At 25.5% G+C, this 27117-nt stretch overlaps 2 protein-coding genes across 2 annotated transcripts; both read right to left on the reverse strand.

The window, feature by feature from the left end:
• Window positions 1-280: 280 nt before the first annotated feature.
• Window positions 281-8614, reverse strand: LOC145829528 (2Fe-2S ferredoxin-like). The gene is made up of 5 exons (XM_082937360.1): window positions 8480-8614; window positions 7861-7970; window positions 4556-4685; window positions 2334-2442; window positions 281-722 (listed from the first exon to the last, which is right to left on the reverse strand). The coding sequence occupies exons 1-4, from the start codon at window positions 8593-8595 to the stop codon at window positions 2349-2351; spliced, it is 450 nt and encodes a 149-aa protein (XP_082793486.1). The 5' UTR covers window positions 8596-8614; the 3' UTR covers window positions 281-722; window positions 2334-2348.
• A 16613-nt stretch (window positions 8615-25227) lies between these two features.
• Window positions 25228-26091, reverse strand: LOC145828645 (uncharacterized). Its single transcript, XM_082936400.1, has 2 exons — window positions 25986-26091; window positions 25228-25505 (listed from the first exon to the last, which is right to left on the reverse strand). Exons 1-2 carry the CDS (start codon window positions 26089-26091, stop codon window positions 25228-25230), a joined length of 384 nt encoding a protein of 127 aa, XP_082792526.1.
• Window positions 26092-27117: the final 1026 nt, after the last annotated feature.

Consider the following 27117-nt stretch of genomic DNA (forward strand, 5'->3'; position numbering starts at 1 on the left):
CAAGTATAGAGACTATAAAACTAAATTGTTATTATATTATAGTAAAACATAAAAAAACAATAACAACTTAAATTTACTAACCCTTATTAATAATTAAAAGTTACTAGTTAAAACTAAGATGTACAAACTACTTTTAGGTTATAGTTTAAAACTTAAAATAAAATTATACAATGCCAATACGTTGAAACATAAAAATTCAGTTGAAACTAATAGTGAATTACAACTTTAAGATATTTTTTTATGAAAAACATATGCAAAACAAAAAAGACTGAAAAGGGAATAGTATTTACAATATAATACATATTTTTTAGTTTTTGTAACCTCTTTCGTATGTATATATCTTCTTAAACAGATTTTATTAATTCAGACTTTGTATTTCTAATACAAAAAATCTAAAGAAAGGTTGATAATAAAATGCTTTGTATACATACTTTATTTCTACTTTGTATAAATATAAACACTTCGCACATTTAGTAAAAACAAGAACTTTACGCTTAGTGTTTAATTCCCTCAAGGCAATAAATATACTTTCATCAATAAAAAAAAATCAGTAAAATCATAAAACGTTGTCCTAAAAACGAACTAAAACAGTGACTTAATTATTTAAAATTAAGTAAGTTAGTAAAACTAAATAAAAAGTAAACTTAATATTATTTGTGTCTAGTTTAGAAAATATTATTTACAACTTTCTTCATATATTCTTTTGCTTCCACATCCTTTGCCTGCAATTTATTCAACTAATAAACTTAACTTGCATACCATTTAATGAAACATAAAACTAAACAATTTTTCAGGAGACAGTAAAACATGAAACTGATTTTCACTATTTTACACTTTAATTTTTAAGTTGTTTCAATTATCACTGCTTCATAATCTATTAATACTTGGTATAAATTAGTAAGATTTGACAAATACATATTAAAAAGGCGTACCATTCTTTTAATTAAGTTTTTTCGTGTCAACAACACACTGTAAAGCTACTACCAGGGTTCGTGCGCAATTTTTTTTTCATTTAGCCTGACTGAGACCAATTTAGCCTGACATTTTTTCAAAGTAAGAAAAACCTCCTTTAGAAGTCATTTTAGGTTTTGAGAGGTCTTGATTAGTACTATTGTGATCTCCGACTTCAACCAGCTTTATCTCAAAAATAGTTTGAGCTTTAAAAATCTGCAAAAAGCAACTCATAGCTTAATTACAACTCAATAAATTAAGACTAAATTGTGAAAAAGGTGATTAACCCCCCTGTGCCATTTACATAACAAATTAAGTGATAAGTTTTAAAATAAGTGTTATATCTAATCGATTACTAGTGTAAAAATTTAATATAAATTACTAAACACATTTGTTCAACTTAATTTAGCACCAAGTAAAAACATTATAACCAGAAGATTTATAATAAAACAATATGCATTGTCGTGTTTTATTAAAATTTAAAATGAAACGCTTACAAGAGTATAAAATAAGTAAAAAATGTTTATTATAGTACTTTGACTAATACTTAATATTGATACATAATTATAAATCTTGAACTCTAAATAAATACAGTGATTGTTGATGTCGTATCAGATTTAAAAAGCTTTCACTTAAATTAAAAAGAAACTTTAATATTTTGTTCTTGCAAAGAAAATTAAATTGTACCTAAAATTTGTACTCCCACAAAACTTAGTACTTATATCTTAAAGCTAAGTTTTAGTGTTGTGAATATCTCTGATAACTTTAAATAAACAGTAAAATATATGAATAAACTGCTAAGAGTTTTAATTTGAAAAGTATATGGTATAAGCCTTTAAATTAGAAATTAAAACAGTTCAACCAACTAAGCTCTGAAAAACATAGCTGATGTAAACAAATTCAAACAAACAGCTAAGTTGTTGAACTAAACTGTAATGTTTTAACTGTATTTTTTTATGAATTTTTATAATTATGACGTATATAATCTACTCAAAACAAAATAATGAAAGTTCTTAAAATTTTTTTTAAGATTTAACAAAAGGTTTCAAGCATTTATTTTTACAAATACTGACTGATTTTGTCTTTAATAACTTAATCTTTATTTAGAAATATTCTCACATCTCCATTTGATCTTAAAAGATTTCTCAATTTTTTCTATCAAAAGTTTTTAAGCATTTGAACTGAGAAAAACTGAGGTTCTCAAATTTTTAAATAAAAAAACTGATTTAGCCTGACGTTTTTCAACTTTTTTCAAAAAAAATGATTTAGCCTGACTGAGCCTGATTTAGCCTGACGCGCACGAACCCTGACTACTTATTTCACTTCATCACTCATTTAAATTATAAAAACTTCAATTGCTAGTACAAAAAATTAACAATTACTTTTGTAATAACAATTCACAATAATCTTGCATCAATAATTTCAGATGGTAATTTGATCACGTGACCTTCCATTTCCTTGCTGACATCAACTTGACAGCCCAATCGGGAACTGTATAATGTTTGAATATAAACAACTCGTGGAAAGTTACATGTTTATATAAAATGCATTTTTTTTCAGTACCAAAAAAACTGTAATGTTACCAGTAATAAGTAATATAAAGAGAAATCTAAAAATTTAAAAATAACTTACATTCCTTTTTTAATATTTGTTTTAGATATTATAAACCATTATAGTTGAATTTATTTATATTTTTTAAGATTAATTTTTGATAACTTATTTTATTTGAGGTACATCTTGAATTATATTACGTTAAATTTTAAAAAAAATGAGCAGTACAAGTTTCAGACACTTTTTTTAATACCTTTTTGTTTCGTGTTGTAATCTCTGTCAAAGTTTTATACAAAAACCTGGTTAAACAAAAACAAAAATTTTTATTTGTGCTTATACAAGAAAACAAATAAACAAACAAGGATTAACAAACGGTCTGTAGTGCCTTTTTTAGTTAATTATAAGTTAAACTACATTTTAGTTTCTGCATTTTTACAACTTCAAATTTTTCGTTTAACTTTATCATTTTGTATAAACTATTTGATGTAGTTTTAGAAAAAATTGTTTAAATGTAATAGTTTGGTAAATTTTTGGTTTACTTTATTTTAGTTGTACCTTTAAAGTATATTTTGTACAAAATAAGTATACATCGTTTGAAGTTCATTAAACAAATTATACTTTAAATAAAGAGCATACTTTTGGATACCGCTCAGCTTTATTTTCTAAATAAGGACTATTCAAATAAAACGATTTCAAAATTTAAACTTTGTGCACTTAAGAAACAAATTATAATTTTAAATTTATAAAACACACACTTTTAAAACCTTTAGACTCAGAAAAAAAACATTATGTATAATAACTGTGCTAACAGTCAGACTTTCTTTGAAGGTTTTTACTCTCTTCTAGACATTCTAAGTTTTTATAATAAAGCATATCCAAATCAAGGTTTCCCAAAATGGCCTATTACAAAAATTAAGGGGGGCTATGGGGCCATAATTCCAAACTTACACTAGATATTCTTGAGTTAATGATGAAGAGCAGAAAAGGACTTTAGGCGTAATTAATGGTAGTTTTTTGAGAAACCTTGTATGAGGGGGCAATAGCTTTTTTATTTCTTCATAAGGGGCCTTATGAAAAAAAGTCTGCAAAACCCTTACTTAGATCTTATTTTCTGAGTAAACTTAGAACTAGATTGCACTGCACTACTATCAAAAGCAGTTTCTGCGACAATTTATGACGAGTTTTCTTCTCGTTAAACATCATAAGGTAAAATATCAAAGAAAAGTTACTGTAACAGCCTGACCAAACAGCATTCAGTAGCTTCTCTTAGATATGTACACATGACGAGTCTTGATGAGAAGAAACTACTCGTGAATAGTGGCAGGAACTGCTGTGCAGTCTAGTGCGAATAGTATGATAGTAAAAATCATCTCATTTGTGCTATTAATCGCCAAAATACTGCTACCTTTAAGTTAAGGTTATTAAAAGAATTTTTATACTAAACTAATTTAACTAACTTATTGAAACTTTTTACATGCTTCTTGAGTTTTTAAATACATAGTTAGTTCTTATAACTATACAAGTATAAAAGTATCACTACTTAAGTATTCTTTTTAATTTAAAACATTATTTTTTTGGTTTTTATGTTTTATAAACTTTTACAATGTTTAAACTTTAGTTTTAACTAATGTTATAAATGTGAAAAGTATATTTTTCCTTTTCACTATTTTTGTTTATCAATTTTAATGTGTTTCCATTAGTTCGAAAGCTTGTATTTTTTATCATTTATTTTCTGGTTTCAGTAATAATTAGAATTTGAAAATAATTTAATTATAACCACAAAACTTATGGCTTAAAAATACGAAACTTACAGGCAGGTAGATGTATTGAAATAGAATTTTCTTTATTTTAATGAAATAAACTACACTTCTATTTATACCTTAAAAAATATTTTTTAACAATTGTCTACGCCAGATTGGTAAAAGAACTTATCGCTATTTTAAAGTTAAACATTTGAAATAATAATATTAATTTACTTAAATTTTTTTTTTCAAATTTCAAATCGTAACGGTTTAACCTGTTAACTTATATATTACCAATAATACAAACTAACGTGTCTTCCAACCCACACGCCAGATCCAGCATATCCTCTTCCTCCATGTCAAGCTCCTCTGATTCGTCGAAAATTTCCTCCGGCATAATCACGTGACACGTCGAACAAGCGAGCACGCCGTCGCAAGCTCCTATTTGTTGATGACATTTTGGATTACATTTAAATTTCTAGTAGTTTGATTTTTAAAAAAATAAACTGTTTGATATTAATAAAAACAAATAGATTATGTTGCTTAATACCAAAATGAAGTAAACAGCTCTTATTTCAAACTAAAATTTAAATACACAAGTGATCAAGACACACAAGGTATAAAAAAACAGCACGAACAACAAAAATTCTCTTATTTGCCTTACTGTCAATCAGTCAAAACAAGCATTAGAAAAGCTTTTTTACAACTACTAGACAAGTATTTCAAACAGGACCACAAATTAATAAAAAAAGAGCAGTTAAAAAATGTCAAACAGTAGCATTATTAATGTTAAAAGTAATAATTAAAAGACACAACTGAAAACTCTTAAAAAACATAAACGATGAAGAAAACAATAACAAATAAATGTTGCCTTAATAACAAATGCTTGGTCAAATATATCATATATAAAGCAACAATCAGCTCCACAAGAGAATCAAGAAACTAATTGGGGTCAACAAGTGGCACTTTTTAAATAAGATAAAATAACAACAACGATGACTTCGAAATTTTAAAAGAAAAGAAAACAATACTTTCTAAATATATATGGAAACTAAAAAATAACAATGTTTACTTTGAAATAGAGTGGAAAATAATTCATCATAGAGGACAATCTAAAAACCCATACATTATTTGTAGCAGCTGAATCCTTGAAAAAGTTGAAATTGCCAATGTTAATAGTAGAGAAAATTTAAATAAACAGCATAATTTAATCTATATATGTTCTCATTTTAAAACAACATTTCAAAACTTGAACATTATCTGTATTGTTAGCACATGTTTGAATTTCTTTTGTACAAAGTTTTATTTGTATCACCTTTTTAAAAAAAGGTCTTATCCAAACTCAATTACTTTTGTAGCAAACTTGAAACTCCAAACTTGCATGCGCAATGCAAGGAAAATTAACAGATCTTCAACTAAATTTACAACATGATACTAACAATAATATGTTAACTTTTAATATTACTAAGCCTTTGAAAAAAACAAGTATTCACTATCTGAACAAAAAAGTTGAAAAAGAAATATCAACTAAATTTTACTTTATTGCAGTTTTCTGTTTACTTACCACTAAACTATCCCTTAAATTTAAGTTAAAGCAATAAGAAGATTGTAAAATTCTAAGCAGGCACTTTAGATTTTGAGTTACTTAGTTATACTCGTAAAGCAGACCAATGGCATCAAAAAGTATTAACTGTAAGAACGCAAGTTTAACATTTCAAGATAATTTCGAGTTTTATGGTTTTAACGTATAGTTCTTGTTTTAATAGTTTCGATTTACTTAATTTCCAAAGTTTAACACTTCATAACATACAATTATACCAACCATAACCAATTAAAAAAAAAACTATTCTAACTATTTTTTCGAACCTACATAATTTGTTTTGTCTAATACAATTTTAAAACAAGAAAAAAATATTCAATATCTACAACTTTAACAAATATTAAATATTTAAACTTTGAGCTTTTGTCAAAAGATAATGACTAATTTTGTTTATTATTTTCTAGTTTTTGTTTCTGCTTCAAGTAATAACTAATTTCTCAATTTACAATTTATTTTCCATGACTTTTATATGCTTTTGAACAACTATTTACTTAAAGCATTGACGAGCTTTTAGAGCGACATTTTGCTGAATAAATTTTTGAAAACATAAAAATATATTTCATGCAATATCTGAACATGTAGTAATTAAAATTCTTTAAAATTTACTACAATAATTTAAATATTACAAAGTTAAAATAAAAAACAGTACGTTGTGTTTTAAATTATACTTCCGAACATTTTGATAAAACGACCTTAAACTATGTAATATAGTTCTGAGGAAAACCAAAATATTTTTAAAACGTTTAAACATAACATAATTAACATACTATCAAGAGTAATAACTTATTTACTTATCATTAATAAATATAAAATATACTTAAATTAATATAAAATTTAAATAAATAGAAAAATCAATACATAAAATAATGGTATTGTTAACTTATAATTATATTCATGAGCTACTACTAATAGTTATTTTCAAACCCTACTTGATCCTCATTAATGATCAAGAGCAACTAATAACATATTTAAATGATCCATTGTGTCCTAATTACTTTTTGTGATTATTACTTGTATAATTTTGATTGCTTGTTTAGTTTTACTCAGATTTATGCTTGTTTAATTTGGTGGTTGTATTTTTAGGTTGTTTTTCATAAGAAAATAACCTAATTTTGAAAGCTAGCTTAATTCTTTTTTAATTAAATAGCGAGTTATTAATAGCAATGCAGTTGTATATTAGAACTACACAACAAAAAAGATTTAAAATAAACTTTTGGAAACTAGTTTTTAGACACGTTCTTTTTTTCAATAATAACTCCCTACAAATAGTTTTTTTTTTATGTATAACATAAGTAACATACAAAATTTAAAAGAAACTGTAAAAGAAAACTGCTAAAAGCTGTAGAAGATCATTTATTTTACATGAATTACCATTTTTACCTTTGTAATTTGCACCTTATATGTTTGTTCTAAATTTAAAAGCGTTTACTGTTTAATTGATATTGCTTTTATCTGTAAACAACTATAAGTAACTTGTACAGAAGTTGTTTTTAAGATTAGCTAGCTTAAAGTTATCAAAATTTCATTGACAAGTCATAATATGTATTTTTGTGATTCTTTAAAAAAATTTGCTGCTAATTTTGTTTATGTTTTAATGAAACGCTTAAAGCGTATAAACTATAGTAAACAAATCGAACATTAGTTGTTTTTTTTTTTTGTTATAATAATTATCTTATATATACTTAGGATAAAGTTTATAATAAGATTAAGTTGTCAAAATAAAAGCTATTCAACTTATGAGTGATTTTGAATTTTTTTTCTTATAAAATTAATCATTATGTATACTTCCTATTTGACTGAACTAAAATTTTATTTGATAGAGAACAGCTCTTGACGAAAATTTCAAATTAATTTCTAAAAAGGTAATTTTTAATCATAATTTTTTTTTCATTTAAAAAATATCACCTAGCTGTTTGAATTACTTTACTATTTACTCTTTAGCTATTACTCAAGAAATCAATTTATTAATTATAAAAATAATTAAAGTATTACACAAGACACTAAGCATTTACTCACCAAAAGATTCAAAATCAAGATCATTATCCCTGATTACATCTAATAAACTGTCTCCTATTCTTGCCTTAACTGGATGTTTCTTTCCAAAGCGATCTTGAAAACTCAATTGCCTAAACAATGCGTTGAATAATAATTTAATATTATTACTTTTAAGACACTAAATATCTTATTTTAAGATTACAAAAAAAAAACAAATAGCTTTATTAATGTTGTTTGTAATTACAAAGGACTTTTATCATTTTGAAAACCATATGAATCAATAAAAAAATTAGTTGTAGCAAGAATTGCTTGGGGTTACATACTGCAAAATCAAATCAAAACAATTGGAAAATTAAACAAATTTATAACCGTTGTATGTAGTATTATAAGAGCTTGATATAAAGCTACACTGATTATTCCTTAAGTAATTTAAAAAAGAAAAATAATTTAGTTAGCTTGAAATTTTATTAAAATTCAAACAAATAAAAAGAAGAAACTTTAAGAAATGACTTTTTTGAGTGAAACTTACTAAAATTGACAATGATATGGCTACTTGGTAAATTTTTGTACAATTCATACAAGTGTTCTAGATGTTTCTTTAAAATCATATTTATTTAGCATAAAATGTAACAAAACTTACACATGCTTTGACTTCGAAAAAGTATAATGAAAACTTCTTTTGAAAAAACTACATTGATTTTTAGCAGCAAGCCTTCTAATTGTTAAATTTAAAATATTTGCAGCATTTAAACTCATTTTTAAGTTTTTTTACTTAAAATCTGTACAGTTTAAAACACAGTGTTTCAAACTATAATATTGTAAGTCTTATATTTAATATAAAAGTAGAAGTCTAATTTTCATACCCAAATACTTAATATAAAATATTTAATACAAGATATAAAAAATAATATTTAAATATTTAAAGAAAGCTTGTATCTTTAAATACATATACAGTTATGTAAAAAATAAATATGTTTCAGGACTAATATAGAAATTAAACACTTATTGTTTTTTTTAGAAATTATACAAAATGATTTATTAATAATCTATCCCCTACCATTTTTAATGAAATCTTCTTTTAAGATAAGCTCTAATTTATTTATCTTTGTTTCAAGTTAAAAAATTATTTACTTAAAATTTAATAGAATATTTTTTATTATAAAATGATTATATAGATAAATAAAACTATTAACAAAATTGTTTTAGACAAAGGTGGTGTACAACATGTCTGCAAAATTTTAACTGTTTTTATAAATAGTTGTATGTGTTAGAAAGCTTTGGGTAATGGCATATATATTTATAAAGCAAATGTTGGTGTTTTATAAAGAAAAGTTATCACAGTTGTATAATTTTTAACAAATAGTTAGAAAAAGGGTCCCCAGGTCAAAAAAGGAACACAGTGTGCTTAAAAAAAAGATATGTTTACTAATTTTTTCGAAAAAAAAAGTTTAGGCAACAAATTATTTTTTAAAGACAACACTAGTTTTCAAAAATATATATACTATACAAGTTGAAAAAAAGTTGAATGCTGCCTGCAGGCCGCAGTTTGTTAACCCCTGAACCAACAATAAAAAACAAATCAGTAAACCACTGTAAAACTAACAACTTGTCTGCAAATTTTGTACTGTCTTTATAAAGAACTCTTTAAGAAAGAGCGCTTTTTCTGATTTTGTCAAGACTAATTTTGCCTAGTAAAAAATAAATATGCTTTTTATTATGGTCCTTACCTTATAGAATAAAATTCCTGATGACTTAAAGGTGTTTCAGGTTAGACTAAGATACATTTTAATTTAGCTTAATTTTCATATTTCAAAAAAATAGGCTATATGGAGATAGTATGTTCCTGTACAAGGGTTGTAACACTTTTAGGGAAAAATACAAGCCTAAATCACATTAAGCTAACCTTATTTGGCCGAAATTTATATTAAAAGCAAAAAAATATAACTATACTCAGCAAAAAGTACTAATCAAGATTTAGTACCTAAAAACAAAAAAGGCCATAACAAATAGCCTGAAGTTTATAAAAGTTTTCCAAAATGTCCTTTTTTTTTAATAGTATGTTTTTATGCCATAGTCAACAATTTTTGAGGTAAAAATTCATCAATCTAACCTTTTTTGACCCAAATTTATATTAAAAGTAGAAATTCATAATTATACTCAGCAAAAATTAAGTAAAATACTATTAAGCAAAATTAATATTTAAAAAACAGAAACATTTACAAAAAATGATAACAGGGTTGCCACAAGTTAAGTCAAAAAATTATCCTGAGTGACTGAAAACTGCCTGAGTAGGGTGGCCACTAGCTTTTTATAAATTTCTTTCAGGTTTTGAAAGTACAATTTTTTGAGTCTATTTTTAATTTAAATTAAGCTTAAAGTAAAAACTGTGTTAAATATAGGAAAAACATTGAAAAGATACTGTAGACTTGAAATGTGTTTTTTCATTAAAAAAATATTTCATGATGACAAAAAATTTTGGTCTATATCATAGACTTTTTGTGTTAAATCGAATATTCACTACTTAATATGTAAAAATTTTTTAAAACTCCAGGTTTTTTTAGTCTAGATTGTCATATTCCAGGGTTTTCTAGGATTCCAGGTTCAGTGGCCACCCTGCCTAAGTGATCTTACAACTGCCAAGGTCATCCTGACTATTTTTATAACCATTACATAAAAATATCACCTCGGGTGCAAGCTTCTTGTGCCTCATGTTTATTTTTATTCTTAGTAATTAAAAGTGTTATGTTAGTCCCTTCATAATTAAGAGCATACTACTTAATTCCACAATTTTTTTAATGTATAAGTTAATATTATCATCAAATAAAAAACCTTAAGATTTTTAAAACAAAAACATTCATTAAGTTAGTTGGAGAAATTTTGAGCTGTTGGTTTAAGTGTTTCAGCATTAGTTTGCAACTATTTTCGAAGATTTCTGTGTAAGTTTCATTGTCACTTCTGATTTTTCTTTTATTGGTATATTAAATATTCTTATTGACAAGCAATTTCATAGTTCTTAAATATTCTTAGTAATAAATAAATAGATAAATTAGTCAGTAAGTACATAGTTTTCAGATATTTCAGTAGTAAATACATAGATAGATGAGTTATTATAGTAAGTATAAAGTTAGTAAGTATTATAAGCTAGTATTTAAAGATAAAGTATTTTTAACCACATTGGAGTGGCCATTAAATTAAGTTGATATTTAGATATTGAAATATTAAGTTATATTCTAAATTAATTCCAAAACTAAGTATTATAAGATAAGAGTTTTATAAATTATAGTATAATGAGAGAAAGTAGTTATTGTAAGAGATTGTTGAAAAGGGTACTAGCTGACGGCATGCAACTGCTTAGGCGGTACAACTTCTACTAGCTCTACTAGGCCCGTCAAGCAGACAAAATGAAGGTTGTATGTGTGTACTTCTGCATTAGATGTTAACTAAACTTATAAGAAACACTGTTTTTAAGATTCAACTTTAAAAGTTTTAATCTATTCAGATTATAAAACAAAGTTTGTTGATAATTTTATGTAACCATGTTGACCAACTTAACATATAGTACAGAATAATTTGATATTTTTTTTACAATTTAATTGACTAGATTTAATCTTACCACATAAAGTTACCTTAAACTTGATGGCATATTTATTTACTTAAATTAATAATTTTTTATTAATAATTGTTAATTTTAGTTAAACAGTTTAATATAAACTAAAACCTAATAAATATTAATTTCAGATTTAAAATAAAAACTACAATGTTATTTTTAAGGATAGTGAAAAGCTAGACACAAGGCTTAAAAGTTTTTTTATAAGCATTTTAAAGTTGCTTATCAATAAAACCATGTACTTAAACAAAATTGCAGGGTTGCCACTGTTTGAGTCAAAAAATGTTCCCTGAGTAACCTTAAACATCCCTGAGTTTCCCTGAGTTTTTTTCAAATCCTTAAAAATGTTATTATTTATTAAAAAATTACAATGGTAATTCTAGAACTAGCCGCAAGGCTAAAAAAATTCTAAATAAGCACTTAACAATAAATAAAATTAACTTTTTCGAACAAAATATTGAAACTGGATTAACTAAATCTCATTCTAAATCTAGAAAAAATTTTCCTGAAATTTTTTAAAAAATCATAAAATTTCCCTGAAATTTTTAGAAAAAATTAAAACTGCCCAGAGTTTCCCTGATTTAAAAAAAGAGTTAAAGTTCCCTGAGTCTCCCTGAGTCTCCCTGAGTTTCCCTGAAATTTTCTATAACTTGAAAATTCCCTGAGTTTCTCTGAATTCCCTGAGTTCCCTGAGTGTGTTGCAACCGTGAAATTACTTATATAAAATAACAAATATTGAAACTGGATCAACTAAACCTCATTCTAGATCTAATAAAAATATGTTTCGAGATTTTAAATAGATCAAAACTATCCTGAGTTAAAAAAAAATCAAAATATCCTGAGTAATCCTGTGATTTTGTTGATTTTCAAAAAATTCTGAATTATCCTGAGTACCCAAGTGTGTGGCAACCCTGTAATAATAATAAGATAAGTTTTAACAGAAAAATAATATAAGGATAATAAACAGCCTAAAGCTTTGAAAAACATCCAAACTTTCAAAAAAAGAATCAAACAAGCTTTAGTCAGCCTGAGTTTTCCAAATAAGCTCAATCAAGCCTGTGTCAGCCTAAACTAGTCTGAGTTGTTCAGATAATCGCTTGAGGTATCTAGTAGTCCAAGTATCTCTGAAAAATGCTCATTCTTACTTCACTAGCCTGAAAGGTCTGAGTGTTTGGCAACCTCGATTTCTGGTTGAAGATTAATTTTATTCAAAGTTTGTATTTTAATACTTTTATAGTACAAATAACAGTTAACATTATTAAGTGATGTGTAGATCGATAATCAAAATTTATACAAAATATTTAATCTACACAAGGTCCATTGTTAAATAGATTTTATTGTTCTTGTTTTCATCCTTTCTAGTATTTTATGGCTTTGTTTCAATATTTTTGATCACTGTTGACTTTAAAATCATGTTTTCTCACTTTGGTAGTTCCCTTAAAAAAATACTATTTAAGCAGAATAAGAGCTTCAATACGAGTCAAAAGCAAAGATTAAAAAAAAATACTATTATTGTTTATAAAACGAAAAAAACGCTTAAAAGTTAGGTTTAAAGAACCTAGTGTATGAAAAACGTTTCGGTTATCGAGTCATACACCACAGATACAGTTTAATGTCTTGTCCAGGACAGCTTAATTACACAATTTATTAGCAATTATTAACAAGATCTTAGTGTAATAAAGAAAGAATACTGTTTGATGTGCTATTATTACTCATGATTACCTAATTTTCTTGAAAAATATTTTTATTTGTGTTTTAACTAAAAATATTTCTCCTTAATTTGGAACTTTTGGTTTTATTTTAGCTTATTTTTAATGATCACTTAAAAAATATTGTATTATGTAAGTTTTTGTAATTGTTTGTTGTAACATAATAAAAGTTTTCTCAAACTTTTTTACTAAGTAATCTTTCAATTAAAGGTACTCACTATTTTTTTTACTGTCTACATTCTTGGGTAGCATTGCACATATTTAAATGTTTACAATGTCTAAGTAAAACAAATATTACATACCCTTTTTACTCGGTTAATCTCTTCTTTTGATTTTTTTCACAAACCTGCTAGATTATTACTTATGTTATTTTTGATAACTTGAAGGAAAAATTATTATCTCACTACTACAAAAAATGGACGTTGTCGAGCGCGCAAGAGAATAAAATCTTTCCACCTTCAATGCCTTCGTCGCTTAGAACTGCATGGTAACAAATTATTACCAAAAAGAAAACGAACATAAGTCAGCGCAGACTTCAATAGCTCGTTCTTGTTTTAAGATTGGGCGAAGAGCAAATCCCAAAGTCTTTGATGTATGGCGAGTTGGTCGTTGACAAACGCAACCGAAGTCGCCCAAAACGACGTTTTAAGGACGTATGTAAGCGTGAGCTAAAATGCTTGAATAAAAGAACTGATGAGTGGAAGTTGCTTGCAAATAACAACCTAATGTACTGAAAAGACTAGAAAAAGGGAAAAAAATACTTTAAGAAACCGAGGCAGACAAAGAAATGGGCAGCAAAACGAGTTTTTTATATATTTAATTTATGTATTTAATTTTACTTAAAAAAATATTATTTGTCTGTTTTATTTATTAGATGACTGTGTTTATAATTTATTATTGTTTTCAGTTTTTGTTCTTGTATGCACAATACTCATAGCCGATTTCGGCTGGTAGCGGGACCTATTGTTATTATATTATAAAACAAAAATAGTCAAACTTTTCTTTTTCAAGCTAATGAGTTCGTACACCACTTCTATTTGAAAGTTATATATGGCTAAGGATAAGCAATGTGATTAATTTTCTAAAAACTTTATTCTTTTTATTGTAAGCAAGACAGTTATACACCCTAAGGGAAATCGATCCCTTTAATGGTACAGTGCAACTAGCTTTATGTAACTAGGTCATCTTATATCAGAGTATACTTTTGTCTAGGATAGTTTGCATAGATATATTTTTGAAATTGGCATACTACGGCCTGGGTAGTTTGACCTGCCATGAAATGTTTCAGAGATTTAAACTGAAAAAAATTTAAACTTTATGCAGATACTAGTTACCTATAACAGCTACTAGAATATTTGTTAGTAGAATTAAACCGTATCTACTAGTCTAACTTATTTATTTAAAATTTATTGATTGTTTAAAGTCTTTTAGTCTTTGTGATGTGTTATAAAACTATAAACACAGGCAAAAAACAACTAAATGTAAGATAATGTTTTAATTTATTAAAGTCACATAGTTTTACATATATTCTTTAATAACTATTTGTAAATAAATGAGGTGTACATAATAGTTCTGTATAAAATAAGACATATTAACTATTCAAACATATTTTGTGAATAAAATTGACTTATGACGATTATTGCTTAGATACAAAAACTGACTTGAAATGTTGTTTTTAATTTTTCCTATAAAAAAATGATTTATCAAAATGCAAAACCGGTATTGTAATATATTTTACACTACTTTGAGCATACTTTTGTTTCGTACCGCTTATATAGCACAAATACTTCAATCCAGAATAGGTAGTTTCTACTCTAAGCTGTTAAATTTGTTAGAGTATCTCTTAAGTGAAGGAATTAAAGAAGAAAGAATGATTAAAAATGTAGATGGCAGTATTTATACTGAAAATACGGTCGAAGAAAGAACAATAACTTGTCTTTTGACAAAACTACTATATCAAAAGACGGAACAGTTTATACAATGTCTAGAATTCTATTTTCAAGAGCATACTTTAGATGTGGCGGTTTTCTTTTTGCTGATTTACAAATCATTCATTTACTAAATTATGTTACAAATTTGATAGAGCGAAGAATCAAAGGTATCATTCTTCACATTGTAGAAAATACACCGCCAATGACAATGTCACGACTTGTAGCACCAACTATGGAAACTATGTCTAAGGACGATAAGATAGAAAAAGAAATAAGTTTCAACTTTGCAACACGTTCAAGTGAACACACAAAAAAGATACTGCAAATTGTTTTAACTCACAAGAAAATATTGTAAAGTTAGAATGTCTTAGTATGAAAGAAACGAATGAAGAAAAATTTCTTTCTAAAAAAGAAGAGACTAAATTAAGTTGTGCTAGTTCTTTTTTCAAGATACAAACTTCTTCGACTTAATGGACATTCAACCTAGCTTTAAAAGCACTTATACTAAAAGTAAACACAGAGAACTTTCGTTTTCAAGAAACCCAAAAGTACTAATAAGTGACTTCGACTTTGAAAATTATTTATTAACTAAGGATATGATATACACAACAATAAACGATGTAAAAAAACTAACAACGCCACGGTCTGAAACAAGTTTTCAGAAACTAAATAAAAAATAAAGTCCACAGAAGTCTTTATTGAAGGTGCCTCCGGGATTCGAAACGGTATCTGCTGTCAATTTGGTCTCAGATCAGAATCAGCTAATGTACAGTGACAAAGGCTACGAAACATCTCAAAGACTGTCTTTACTGACAGTTCCACCAGGATCTGGAGACATAGATTTTTATGCTGTTATAGACAAATCGGTTCCACCAGGGTTCAGAACCATAAACTCTGATGCTGTTATGGACAAATCGGTTCCACCAGGATTTGGACTCCAAAATTGTAACGTTTCGAAGGTTAAAAATTTTCAAGAATTAAGTGAAGCAAAATCAAATTTTGACGTGCCGCCTGGTTTTAAACAAATAAAAATTGTTTACAAAAACAAGTTAGAACAAAACTTACTACAAGCAATTTCAAATATTGAAAGTTTGACTTTCAATTTTAAGAAAGAACTTAGATCTATAAAACCTCCACCAAGTTTTCAGGAAATTGTCTCAGCTTCTCCAAATGTTAGGTTTCGAACAATCAACAAAACAAAGGTACCACCAGATTTTGATGCTAAAATCCTAAATCAACTTCAAATAAATTAAAAAACATTTGCTGCAGGCAGAGGCGAAGCAACTGGCCAAAAAAACTGCCTCCAGGTTGTAATAAAGTTAATGAGAAAATTTGTTTTCTTTTTTTTTAAGTAACAGAAGTTAAATTGCTTAATTATTTTTAATGTCAGTAAAAGTTATACTACAATTATACTAGTGCACTTTATTTGAAAGTTAATCAAAAGCGGAAGTATAAATGATTATTTAAAATAAACTTGTATTATGCTAAGAACTAGTTAATAACCAACTTGACAATTATTGTCGTTTTAAACTTTAACTAGCACTTTATATTAATAACAGTATAAGATACTTAGTTCAATTTAATTACTTGATAAAAAAACTATGGAACATAGGCTAAATTATGAGCTAATTGTTACATACAATTTAAAGCGGACGTAGAACATCATTTGTAAAGTTCATAAACATTTTAAATTAAAAATAATTCATAAAAAGTTAGCTATAAAAAATCTTATTAATTCTTTTTAGATTATTATTTACTGTGAAACTTTTAAAAACGCAGATTTAAATTAGAAACCTTTAACATTATAAATAAACAATATTGTTAAGTGCAGTTTAAAACTTTGTTTTACTTGACAAGGTCGTAATTTTTTTTGCCACCGAAACTTAGTAGTAAATAAATTATTTAATTTGCACTAGTATTATTATTTAAACAAGCTCTTAAAATTTCAGTAAATTGAGCAATATTTTTCAGTTAGACAAATGAATATATAGTATTTACTTCTCAAAAGCTAGTAAATTTTTTCTTAAAATGTAAAAACAAACGTAAGCTCCTGCTATCTTATGAATTATTTTTCACTTTTATTATTAAACGCACTAACCACAATCTAAAAGAAATACTCATCTATTTTCGCTCGCACATTTTTAAAACAACAACATTTACATAAATAACTGTTTTTTCAAGCTTATTTGTTACTTTTTGTTTAACTTCACAATGATGTCTATCTTAAATTATAAAGTCACAAAACCAAGCTACAAACACGAGCAATTTATATTAAGTTTTTGTTAGATTTTTCATTGAGATTTAATTAAGTTTTTAGTAATTTTTACTAAGTTACAATTAATTTTTTACTGAATTTAACCAGCTTTTACTAAATACCTAGTTTACAAACTAACCAGGGGCGTGTCTAGACTTTTTTCAAAGGGGGTTCACAATTACTTTTGTTCTTAATTTGCCGCTAAAGTACGCATTTCTAAGGTATGAACTGCCAGCTAAGTACGCAATATTTAGCTGAAAAACTCTGTGTTTAAAATGCTTTTTTTCTGCTTAGAAACAAAAAAACATATAAGTAGTAATAGAAAAGTATTACTTTTTTTATTTATTATACTGTATTAAATTTAGATAAATTAAAACTAAAAGAAGCAGAAAAAAGTTATGAACTTACAAATTGTATATCAAAATTCATATATGTTATTTGAAACAAATATTTGTTATTTTTTGAAATTTTCAACTTAAAGAGATTTCAAAACCATCATTAAAATCCCTGCACTATCGGGCAAACATTTAAATAAAATTTAAAGTTATTCTAATTTAATTGTATAAGTCTAAACATTTTTTTAGTGAAATTTAAATTTTCATAGATTAAATGACCTAAAAACAATATTTTTATTATAAATATTTATATAAATGTAAAGAGTTTAAAATTTAAAAGAAAAATTTGTAAGAACTCCATCTATACTAACATTTAAATCAAAATCGAAATTCTCTTTAAATTTTATTTAAATGTTATGAACTTACAAATTGTATATAAAATTCGAATATGTTATTTAAAACAAAAATATTACAGACAAAACTAACTTACTATATAAAAGATTTACTATTTATCAGAAAACAATATTATAATATAATTAAAACTAGAATAAATTTTTATAAAGATAATTTCAATTTTAATTAAATATTAGTATAAATGGAGTTCTTGCAATTTTTTTTAGTTTTAAACTCTTTACATTTATATATCTATTTATAGTATAAAAAAAAATTTCAAGTAATTTAATCTATAAAAATTAAAATTTCACTAAAAAAAATATGTTTAGACTTATAAAATTAAACTAAAATACCTTTATAAAAATTCATTCTAGTTTTAATTATATTATAATATTTTTTCTGATAAAAAAGTAAACTTTTTATAGAGTAAGTTAGTTATTTCTGTAATATTTTTGATTTAGATAACATATTTGAATTTTGATATACAATTTGTAAGTTAATAACATTTGAATAAAATTTAAAGAGAATTTAAATTTTGATTTAAATGTTAGTATAGATGGAGTTCTTACAATTTTTCTTTTAAATTTTAAACTTTTTACATTTATATACATATTTATAATAAAATTGTTTTTTTTTCAAGTAATTTAATCTATAAAAATTAAAATTACACTAAAAAAATTTTAGACTTATACAATTAAATTAAAATATCTTTAAATTTTATTTAAATGTTTGCCCGATAGTGCAGGGATTTTAATGATGGTTTTGAAATCTCTTAATGTTGAAAATTTCAAAAAATCAAGAATCAACTTTGTGGCCAACATATATACAAAAATAAAACAACTTTAATAAAAATATTAAAATATCACTAAATGATAAAAGAATAAATTGCCAGGTGGTGTAGTTGTCTAAAGATGATTTTGAAAACTCTCTGAATTGAACTTTTCAAGGTTTAAACCTAGTTGGTTGACACATAAACAAATAACATAAATGTTTAGGTACAAACACAACATTATTATAAAACAACATAACACAAAAGCTTTACACAACATGATTATATACAATAAACTAAGTAAAATAAAGCTTTAGTGATTATATTGGACATTTTTTAAGTAAAATTACTAGTTCAAAAACAATACTTAGTCAAAAGTTATTTACACTAAGTATTAATTTATAATGGGAACTAAGAGCATCTAAGTAAAAAGTTTCCTAGAAAAAAAAATCTACTTAAAGACTTTTACCTATTATGACGTCACAATTAAAATTCTATTTAAAATCTATTTCAGCTGGGCAAAAACGAGCATTTTTTGCTATTGCAACTTTTAAATCTTTTAGTGTTATAATTTTAACATTCATTATTCAAATTTTATCACTTAACCAGAACAAAGTCAATAAACAACGTTTTTAGTGATATTCTAAGATTTTTTTTTCAGGGGGTTCACAGGAAACAGAAAACCAGTCAAAACACCCCCCTGAAACTAACTGTTTTATAATATTGCATCAAAAAAGCAAAAAAAAAACTTTGGAACGTACAGAGCATTGAAAAACTCGACCTATAGATTATTTCGTCATATTTCCTAATTTTTTTCTATATTCACAAACTTCGCGCCAAAATAAACACTTATTTTGAGGTAGAGGCTTGATAATTAACCTGTAAATTAGTTTTTGTTTTATAGTATGTATGTTGATCTAGTTTGTCTATAAAGTATAAAGAAAACCAGATTTAAACGAAACAACATGTTACAATGTTTTTAAATTAAAAAAATTGAAAAGATAACCCTTAACAAAAAAAAAGTGATAGTATTTAGAACTATCTACTGTTGTGGATTTGCTAAAAGCAACTAAGTTCAAAAAATTGTAGGTTTATTATATTTAGTATAACTTAAAAGCTAACTTAAATTGGAATTTAAGTTATATATTAAAACAGCAAGAAAGAATAAAATCTAGTGAAAACAAAAATAATACTTTTTCTTTTTTTACTAATTTTGTTTTTAAAATAAATATATATAGCATTGTGTTAATAATTAAGTTTTTTAAATAGAATTAATTTTTTTTTAATTATTAAAGGACTTTATTTTAAGTTTAAAGATGTACTGTTTGTTTGTATGCTAGTCATTTTAATATTTTTTATTTATTTTAATATTATTTTTATTAGATTTTGTAGGTTTTAATTTGAGTAGCTTTATTTTTAAATATACAATTACGATTTTACGGCGGCCAGCAATTTTTTTTTATTATTTTCATTTATAAAAGACTCATAGATTAAGTCAAGTAAGTATAGCTAGTGATTAGCAGATTCTTTTTTTATAATTTTATCTAATGATTTTTTTTGCCCATAGGGTTTTCTCAGTTACAAAATCTTACAAGAAAAACTTTATCTCGTCTATATTACATAAAAAAAATATTTCAAAGATTTGAAACCAGTCATTGCTTTGCTTATTGAACTAAAAAAATATTATAAGCCAAAGAGCTAATATACATTTTTTTATGTATTATAAGGTGGTATGTACAGTAGAAAAATTGTATTAAAAATAAATTAAGACTTTTTATCTTAGATCTATACTTTAATTAAGTAAAAGCACACTAAGATTCACTTATACTGCAAAAACATAAGTTTACACACATCTTGAATTTTATACATGCACGTAGAGCTTTTTATTAAACCAATAATAAACTACTCGTATTTTAAGTATCATAATATTATTTTTTTCTTTTGCGGTGTTTTAAACCTATTTTACGTAATAGTTAGACTAAAAAATAATATTATAAGAATTCAATCGATTCATTTAGACCAGGGTTTCCCAAAGTGGGCGATATCGCCCCCCTGGGGGCGATTTTAGTAAATTGGGGGGCGATAATTAGCAAGGGGGCGAAAGGGTGGGCGATAACTAGTAAGGGGGCGAAAAGGGGGGCGATTTTAAAATTTTGGGCTGTCATATAATTTTTACTTTTTATATTGTTATTTTACTAATTTTAGCTTGCTATTAAATATTTGACCCTGAGGTAAAACTTAAACAAAAATATTTTTTTTGTTTATGTAAAATATAGAGAAAAAAATCAAGTACTTATGACTCCTACCTCAAGTAAATTACATATTTTCATTCATATACTTTCTTATTTAACAATTACATAGATCATAGACGATCGGAATCCCTCTAACCATTTTATAACCTGACATATATGTTGTTTGGGATCGTAAATGGTTTATAAAAATCTATGTTATATGTTATAAAATTTCTAGGTAAACTGGCAACCCTGTATACTTTTTTTTTTTTTGGAAATATCATGAGGTGATAGTTATATCACCTCATGATATTTCCAATTGTTTTTGAAAAGTCTTTAAGTTAGACTAAGAAATAAATAATTTACCTATAACCTGAAAAAACCTGGAATTTGACAATTTAGGCAAAAAAAACCTAAAAAGATCTGGAATTTTTATCAATTTCAACATATTAAGTAGTAAAATTTCAATTTGACACAAAAAAGCTATCATATAGATAAAAATATGGATCCCTTCGAGGCATATCTTTTTGAAGTAAACGACTTACAGGAAACCTTCTCAGACTTACAAACTGACCTTGAATTTAAAGTAGATTTTTCCAAAGAACGATATGAAAGCTTTTGGACTTAACAAAAACTAAGGCAAAAGTATCCAATTATTTTAGAGGAATTTAGATTGTTGTTTATAGTTTTTCCTTCTAGCTATATTGTTGAGAAAGCTTTCAGTTCAAAAAAAGAACAAAAAAATTTCTTGAGCAAAAGATCTAATCTAGATATTTGTAAAGGAGACTTTATTTTACTGATTAAGAATCAGGTTAGAAAAGCTTGCGAGCAGTCATGAACCTCATCCTTCAAATTATATTAGACTTCAGTAGCAGACATTATCTTATGAAAGTTTTGTTTATTTTATTTGATCTTTTAAAATATTTCTTATTTAACCTGGTTTGAATTGTATTTAAGTAGTCTTTTTATAATAAAAATTTTATTAAGTTATTTATTGTAGAACAGGTTTGCATAACGCCTAATAAATATTGATTACGGTAGACTTCCTCTTGAGTTCGCACTTTTTACCCAAAAAAAGTGCAAATTTATATTTTCTTAAACTTAACTTAAGTAAAGTCTATTACTAACTAAGTATTAATAAAACAAAAATACATAATATTTAGTAGCTTATATAGATCTATTTTTTTAATGAATGTTTGTTTTATGTCTTAGTTGATTTTTATGTTTATGCATAACCTTATTGCATATAACATATTTAAATTTATTATTTAAAACCAAAAATGGCAACAATTTTTGAGTTTGCACTTTTTTATTTTGTTCAAAGTGCGAATTCAAGCGGAAGTCTACTGTATTTATTAAATGGTTTATGTTACAAATCTGAAAATAATTTTATTTTGACCTGGTTAATTTTGTAGTATATATTTGTCGTTTTACATTACACTAAAAATTTTTATAGCATAGTGATTAAAGTATTTGTTTGAAAGAAATTTAATTGACATATTTTTGTTATTACTTGTTTAATCTGTATAAATAAAAAAATCTTGATAACCATTAAAGTTTTTATTTCAAAATTTTTTTTTTGTTTTAAAGAGTATAGATTTGAGGTCTCTGTTTGAATTTATTTTAAATTTTTCATTTAAAAGATTCTTAAACTCAATTTTATTTTCTAACTTGATTTATTATTGTTAAAAAATCTATATATTAAGGAATTTTAAACTATTAATACAACTGTTTTTCGTTTTATCTTAATTTTTAATATATTAGCAATTAGATTGTGTTGTTTATTTTAATAGTTGAATACTAGCTTTTAGTTTTTCACTATTTTCTTCTGGTAAATTATTATAGGCTAATAACTAGAGAAAAAATAAATTTAAACAGTATTTGTTAAGCCATCAAAAAGACTGCTACAGTCACAAAACAAAATTTTAACTTAATTAAAAGGATTATTTAATCGATCACTTTCTGTTCACAGAATTTACTGTAAATATTTTGATTTTATTTTTTAGAATTTAATTAAGAAAAAAGAAATTTTTTAAATTAAGGTTTAGTTTCCTAAAGTTTATTCCAAGTCAAATACTATTTAATAGTATTCTACTACAAAACATATAGTTTAAAAATAAGTTTTTAACTTTACAACTAACTTGCTTATAATATATCTTAGCATTGAAATTAATAATTTTATTGCATTAACTGAAGCTGTTGATGAAACCACTTTTCATGTGAGATAATCAACCAGTCGGTCAAACTTCCTCAAAACTAGATCAGAAATTATTTTTTAATATTTATTTTATGTAAAATAAACTGTTCATTCTTTTATAGCTTTTTAATCTCTGGTATAGTAATTTTAGAATATGCCTATCTATAAAATAGTTTAAGTATTTTGTGCGGTTTAAATAAGTTACTTAGTATTAACTTCTAAATGTCCGAAATTCGTTGTATGAGAGATTGTTATAATGTGAGGTTTAAGTTAAGATTTCAGATGGGTAACGTACGGTTAAGATCCAGTCAAATTTCGACCCGCTAAGTAACTTGAAAACTACTTGTGCAAAATAAACAAAATTTAGTCTTTTGATACTTAATATTTTGAAATACACTTTCAATTTGGTTTTCAGTTCACAATAGTATTTCCTAGATCACAATAATACTAAATAATTTTATTACAATTTTTCTCGAGTTTTTTAATTTTCATATATGTTATTTTTTTAAACTATGCGGCCCGCAATTACATTTTTTAACGAGTTGAAACTAGAAAAGATATTTTAGTAAATATGAATTGCTTACTACAAAAGTTGTCCACCACTACCCTAAAAGTTTCAAAACAATTCATATCTAAACAGAATTGATTACATATTACACAAGGCTTTTTAATAATTAAGTATTTTAATACACTTTACTGGGCTTATAAAAAAACAAATGTAACTTATTTTCTCAAGCCCTGTAAACTACCTTAAACACGGCCCAAAAGTGCGTGCATAAGAAGTACCAGACTAAGTTACATTTCGAACACAATTTTTTCGGCTCAAAAGTTTGTACTCAAGAGAAAAAATACTTTGTTAAATCGTGGGGGGCGATTATTTTTTAAATTTCTGAAAAGGGGGCGATTTAGAAAATGAGTTTGGGAAACCCTGATTTAGACCCATGAAAACAAAGCACTATATGGTGGAGATTAGTTACGAAAACTGACTTATCAAAAAATGTAACAAATTTTAATAATCGCCAAGATAAATACCTACAAAAAAAATCTATACATTTCAAATTGTTCACAAGTTTTATTCGTTTTCGATTCTTTTCATTTCTTTGATTAATTTTATAGCATTTTGCAAAGAAAGTTTCAAGTCTTTAATTACGGTTCTATAAGAAAAATTCTTCATTCGGTTGTATGTGTCGAAAAGAACTTTTAAGGATGCACCATCAAATCCTAACAACGAGTCTGGAAGGCCAGCTGTAAAATAAGCTTTGTTGTCTGCGGAATTTTTTTAGCTACGTCATTTAATTATTTCATCAGAAAAGTTTTGAAAGTTTTGAATTTTGATTAAAGAATGCTTTGTAAAAGTTAAAAAAAAAATACATAGTACTTTTGTTAATGGAATTATAAACTAGCTATAATAAAAATAAAAATATCTATAAATACTACAAAGTTTACAGTAAATAATTTAATTTTAATTACTACTATTACTATTAATAAAAAGCAAAAAGCTTCTTTTTAAAATACTAGCTTACTCAACAAAAGTAAACACAGTTCAATATCTAGTAATGTAAAACATTTTTTACTATCTAAAATTGTTTATAAGGTTATAATGCAACTAAAGTTTTAACGCAGTAAAAGAAATTTTTAGACAAACCGATTTCGGTATTTATAGCCCAGCTTTGAACTCTTTCCTCTGACCAGTGTTCATAACTGTTTTTATTTTCGTAACATTTAGGTAACTCTTCGCTTCTTAGCTTTTCTAAACAATATTTTTCACAGCATAAATTAATTATACAAACAATTCTTTTGTTTTATTATCGCAGTAGTACTTTTTATTAAGTGCATTTAACGTGTACGAATAACATATTTTACAAATTTTCTTTAAAAAAGTACACACGTACTACTTTTTACACTAAAAATAAAATTCAAAACCCTATTAAGGTCATTTGTACTAAAAATATATAATATTTTTCAATACTCGATTGTTATTATATTCGATTTCAAACCTGGTGTCTTCAAGTCTACCTTTGTATGTACATTAATCTGGTTGAATATATCGGTAAATTTATCATCAACGTTTTTGTCAGATATTTCTACGTAAAGTTTCATTCCAAGCAACGCTCCCAGCCAGCCGTCAGCCTCGTAGTTTTTCTCAAGTAGCAGAGGAACAATTGGTTTTTTCAACTTATACGCGTACTCCGCTTCTGTAGAAGCCAGTTGTAAAACGACATCAATTAAACTGAATTTATCTATAAGTTTTTATTTACTATACATATTGGTAATACTAAGTTTAAAACTGTTTTTTTTTTATAATTTAAACTAGTTTAATGTGTTGTAAATTTTATTTTTCGAACAAGTTAACGGTTTTTAACTTTGGGTTAGTTTCTAAATATTTTCACTTTACATTGACATTTTGACTATTTTAATATTCTAAAACATTTTAATTTCACATTAAGGTTTACAAAAATGTGGTCTGATGATCGAATTGTTATGGTAAAACCTATATATTAAAATTAATTAAAACATAGTTTTAAAATGTTTTATAATATTTTTGATTGATAATTGATCAAGTTTTATATTTTTCAAAAGATGTTTAACAAATAAAACAGCAAATTACTTTATCTCAAACAAAAACGTTTTTGGTAATGAACAATTGTCAGGTTTAAAATTACAAACAATGAAAAATCAACAATTTTTTTTTTTAATTATGAAATAAAATAATTTTTAACCTGTGCGACAGTTAGCGCTTTCCTTGTACTTTTTAGACAATCCGATTAATACAACATCAGACTCCTCAATACCATTTGCCATCGATCCCAGTATAGATCCTTCCATTTTGTATATATCCATCCAAACTTTTAAACCACTATCTTCTAATAGGCTTGCTAGCTTTAAAGTCTACTATAGTAAAAATTTAGAACTATGAAAGCTTATTAGTAATGTTTATAGTACCTGCAACATCTTCTTTGTTTGGACCATTACTAATTTATTATACTTTGCCTATCTAAAACATAGAAACAGATGTTTTATACCAGGGTTTCCCAAACTCATTTACTTAATCGCCCCCTTTTCAGAAATTAAAAAAAAAATCGCCCCCAACGATTTTACAAAGAAGTTTTTCTCTTGAGTACAACCGTTTTAGACAAAAAGTTGTGTTCGAAATGTAATTTAGTGTGGTACTTCTAAAGAACGCACTTTTGGGCTGTGTTCAAAGTAGTTTACCGGGCTTGAGAAAATGTTTTACAGTTATTTTCTTATAAGCCAAGTAAAGTGTATTAAAATACTTAATTATTAAAGAGCCTCGTGTAATCTGTAATCAATCTTGTTTAAATATGATTTGTTTTGAAACTAATGAAACTTTTAAGTCAGTGGGGGACAACTTTTGTAGTCAGCAGTTCATATTTACTAAAAAATCTTTTTTAGTTTCAACTCGTTAAAAAAATGTAATTGTGGGCTGCCTAATTAAAAAAATAACATATAAGAATACTAAAAAACTCGAACAAAATTGTTATAAAATGATTTAGTATTATTGTGATCTAGGAAAAAATATTGTGAACTGAAAATCAAATTGAAAGCGTATTTCAAAATATTAATTGTCAAAAAATTCAGTTTATCTATTTTGCACAAGTAGTTTTCAAGTTACTTAGCAGTTCGAAATTTGACTGGATCTGAACCGTAAGTGACCCATCTGAAAACTTAACTGAAACCAGGCATTATAATAATCTCTCATATAACTAAATTCGGACATTTAGAAGTTAATACTAAGTAACTTATTTAAGCCGCAAAAAATACTTAAATTCTTTTATAAAAAGGAATATTCTAAAATTACTATTCCAGAGATTAAAAAACTATAAAAGAATG

The sequence above is a fragment of the Thalia democratica genome, chromosome 2 (assembly GCF_965202585.1).
Source record: "Thalia democratica chromosome 2, ktThaDemo2.hap1.1, whole genome shotgun sequence".
In the NCBI taxonomy this organism is placed as follows: domain Eukaryota; kingdom Metazoa; phylum Chordata; class Thaliacea; order Salpida; family Salpidae; genus Thalia; species Thalia democratica.

Coding starts and splice junctions, on each gene's coding strand:
- LOC145828645 (XM_082936400.1), bottom strand. CDS start 26,091: ATGGAAGGATCTATACTGGGATCGATGGCAAATGGTATTGAGGAGTCT. Junction 25,506..25,985: donor AAGCGCTAACTGTCGCACAG/GTTAAAAATTAT, acceptor AAAAACTTATAG/ATAAATTCAGTTTAATTGAT.
- LOC145829528 (XM_082937360.1), bottom strand. CDS start 8,595: ATGAGTTTAAATGCTGCAAATATTTTAAATTTAACAATTAGAAGGCTT. Junction 7,971..8,479: donor TTTTCGAAGTCAAAGCATGT/GTAAGTTTTGTT, acceptor CGCATTGTTTAG/GCAATTGAGTTTTCAAGATC. Junction 4,686..7,860: donor TCTTGATTTTGAATCTTTTG/GTGAGTAAATGC, acceptor ATCAACAAATAG/GAGCTTGCGACGGCGTGCTC.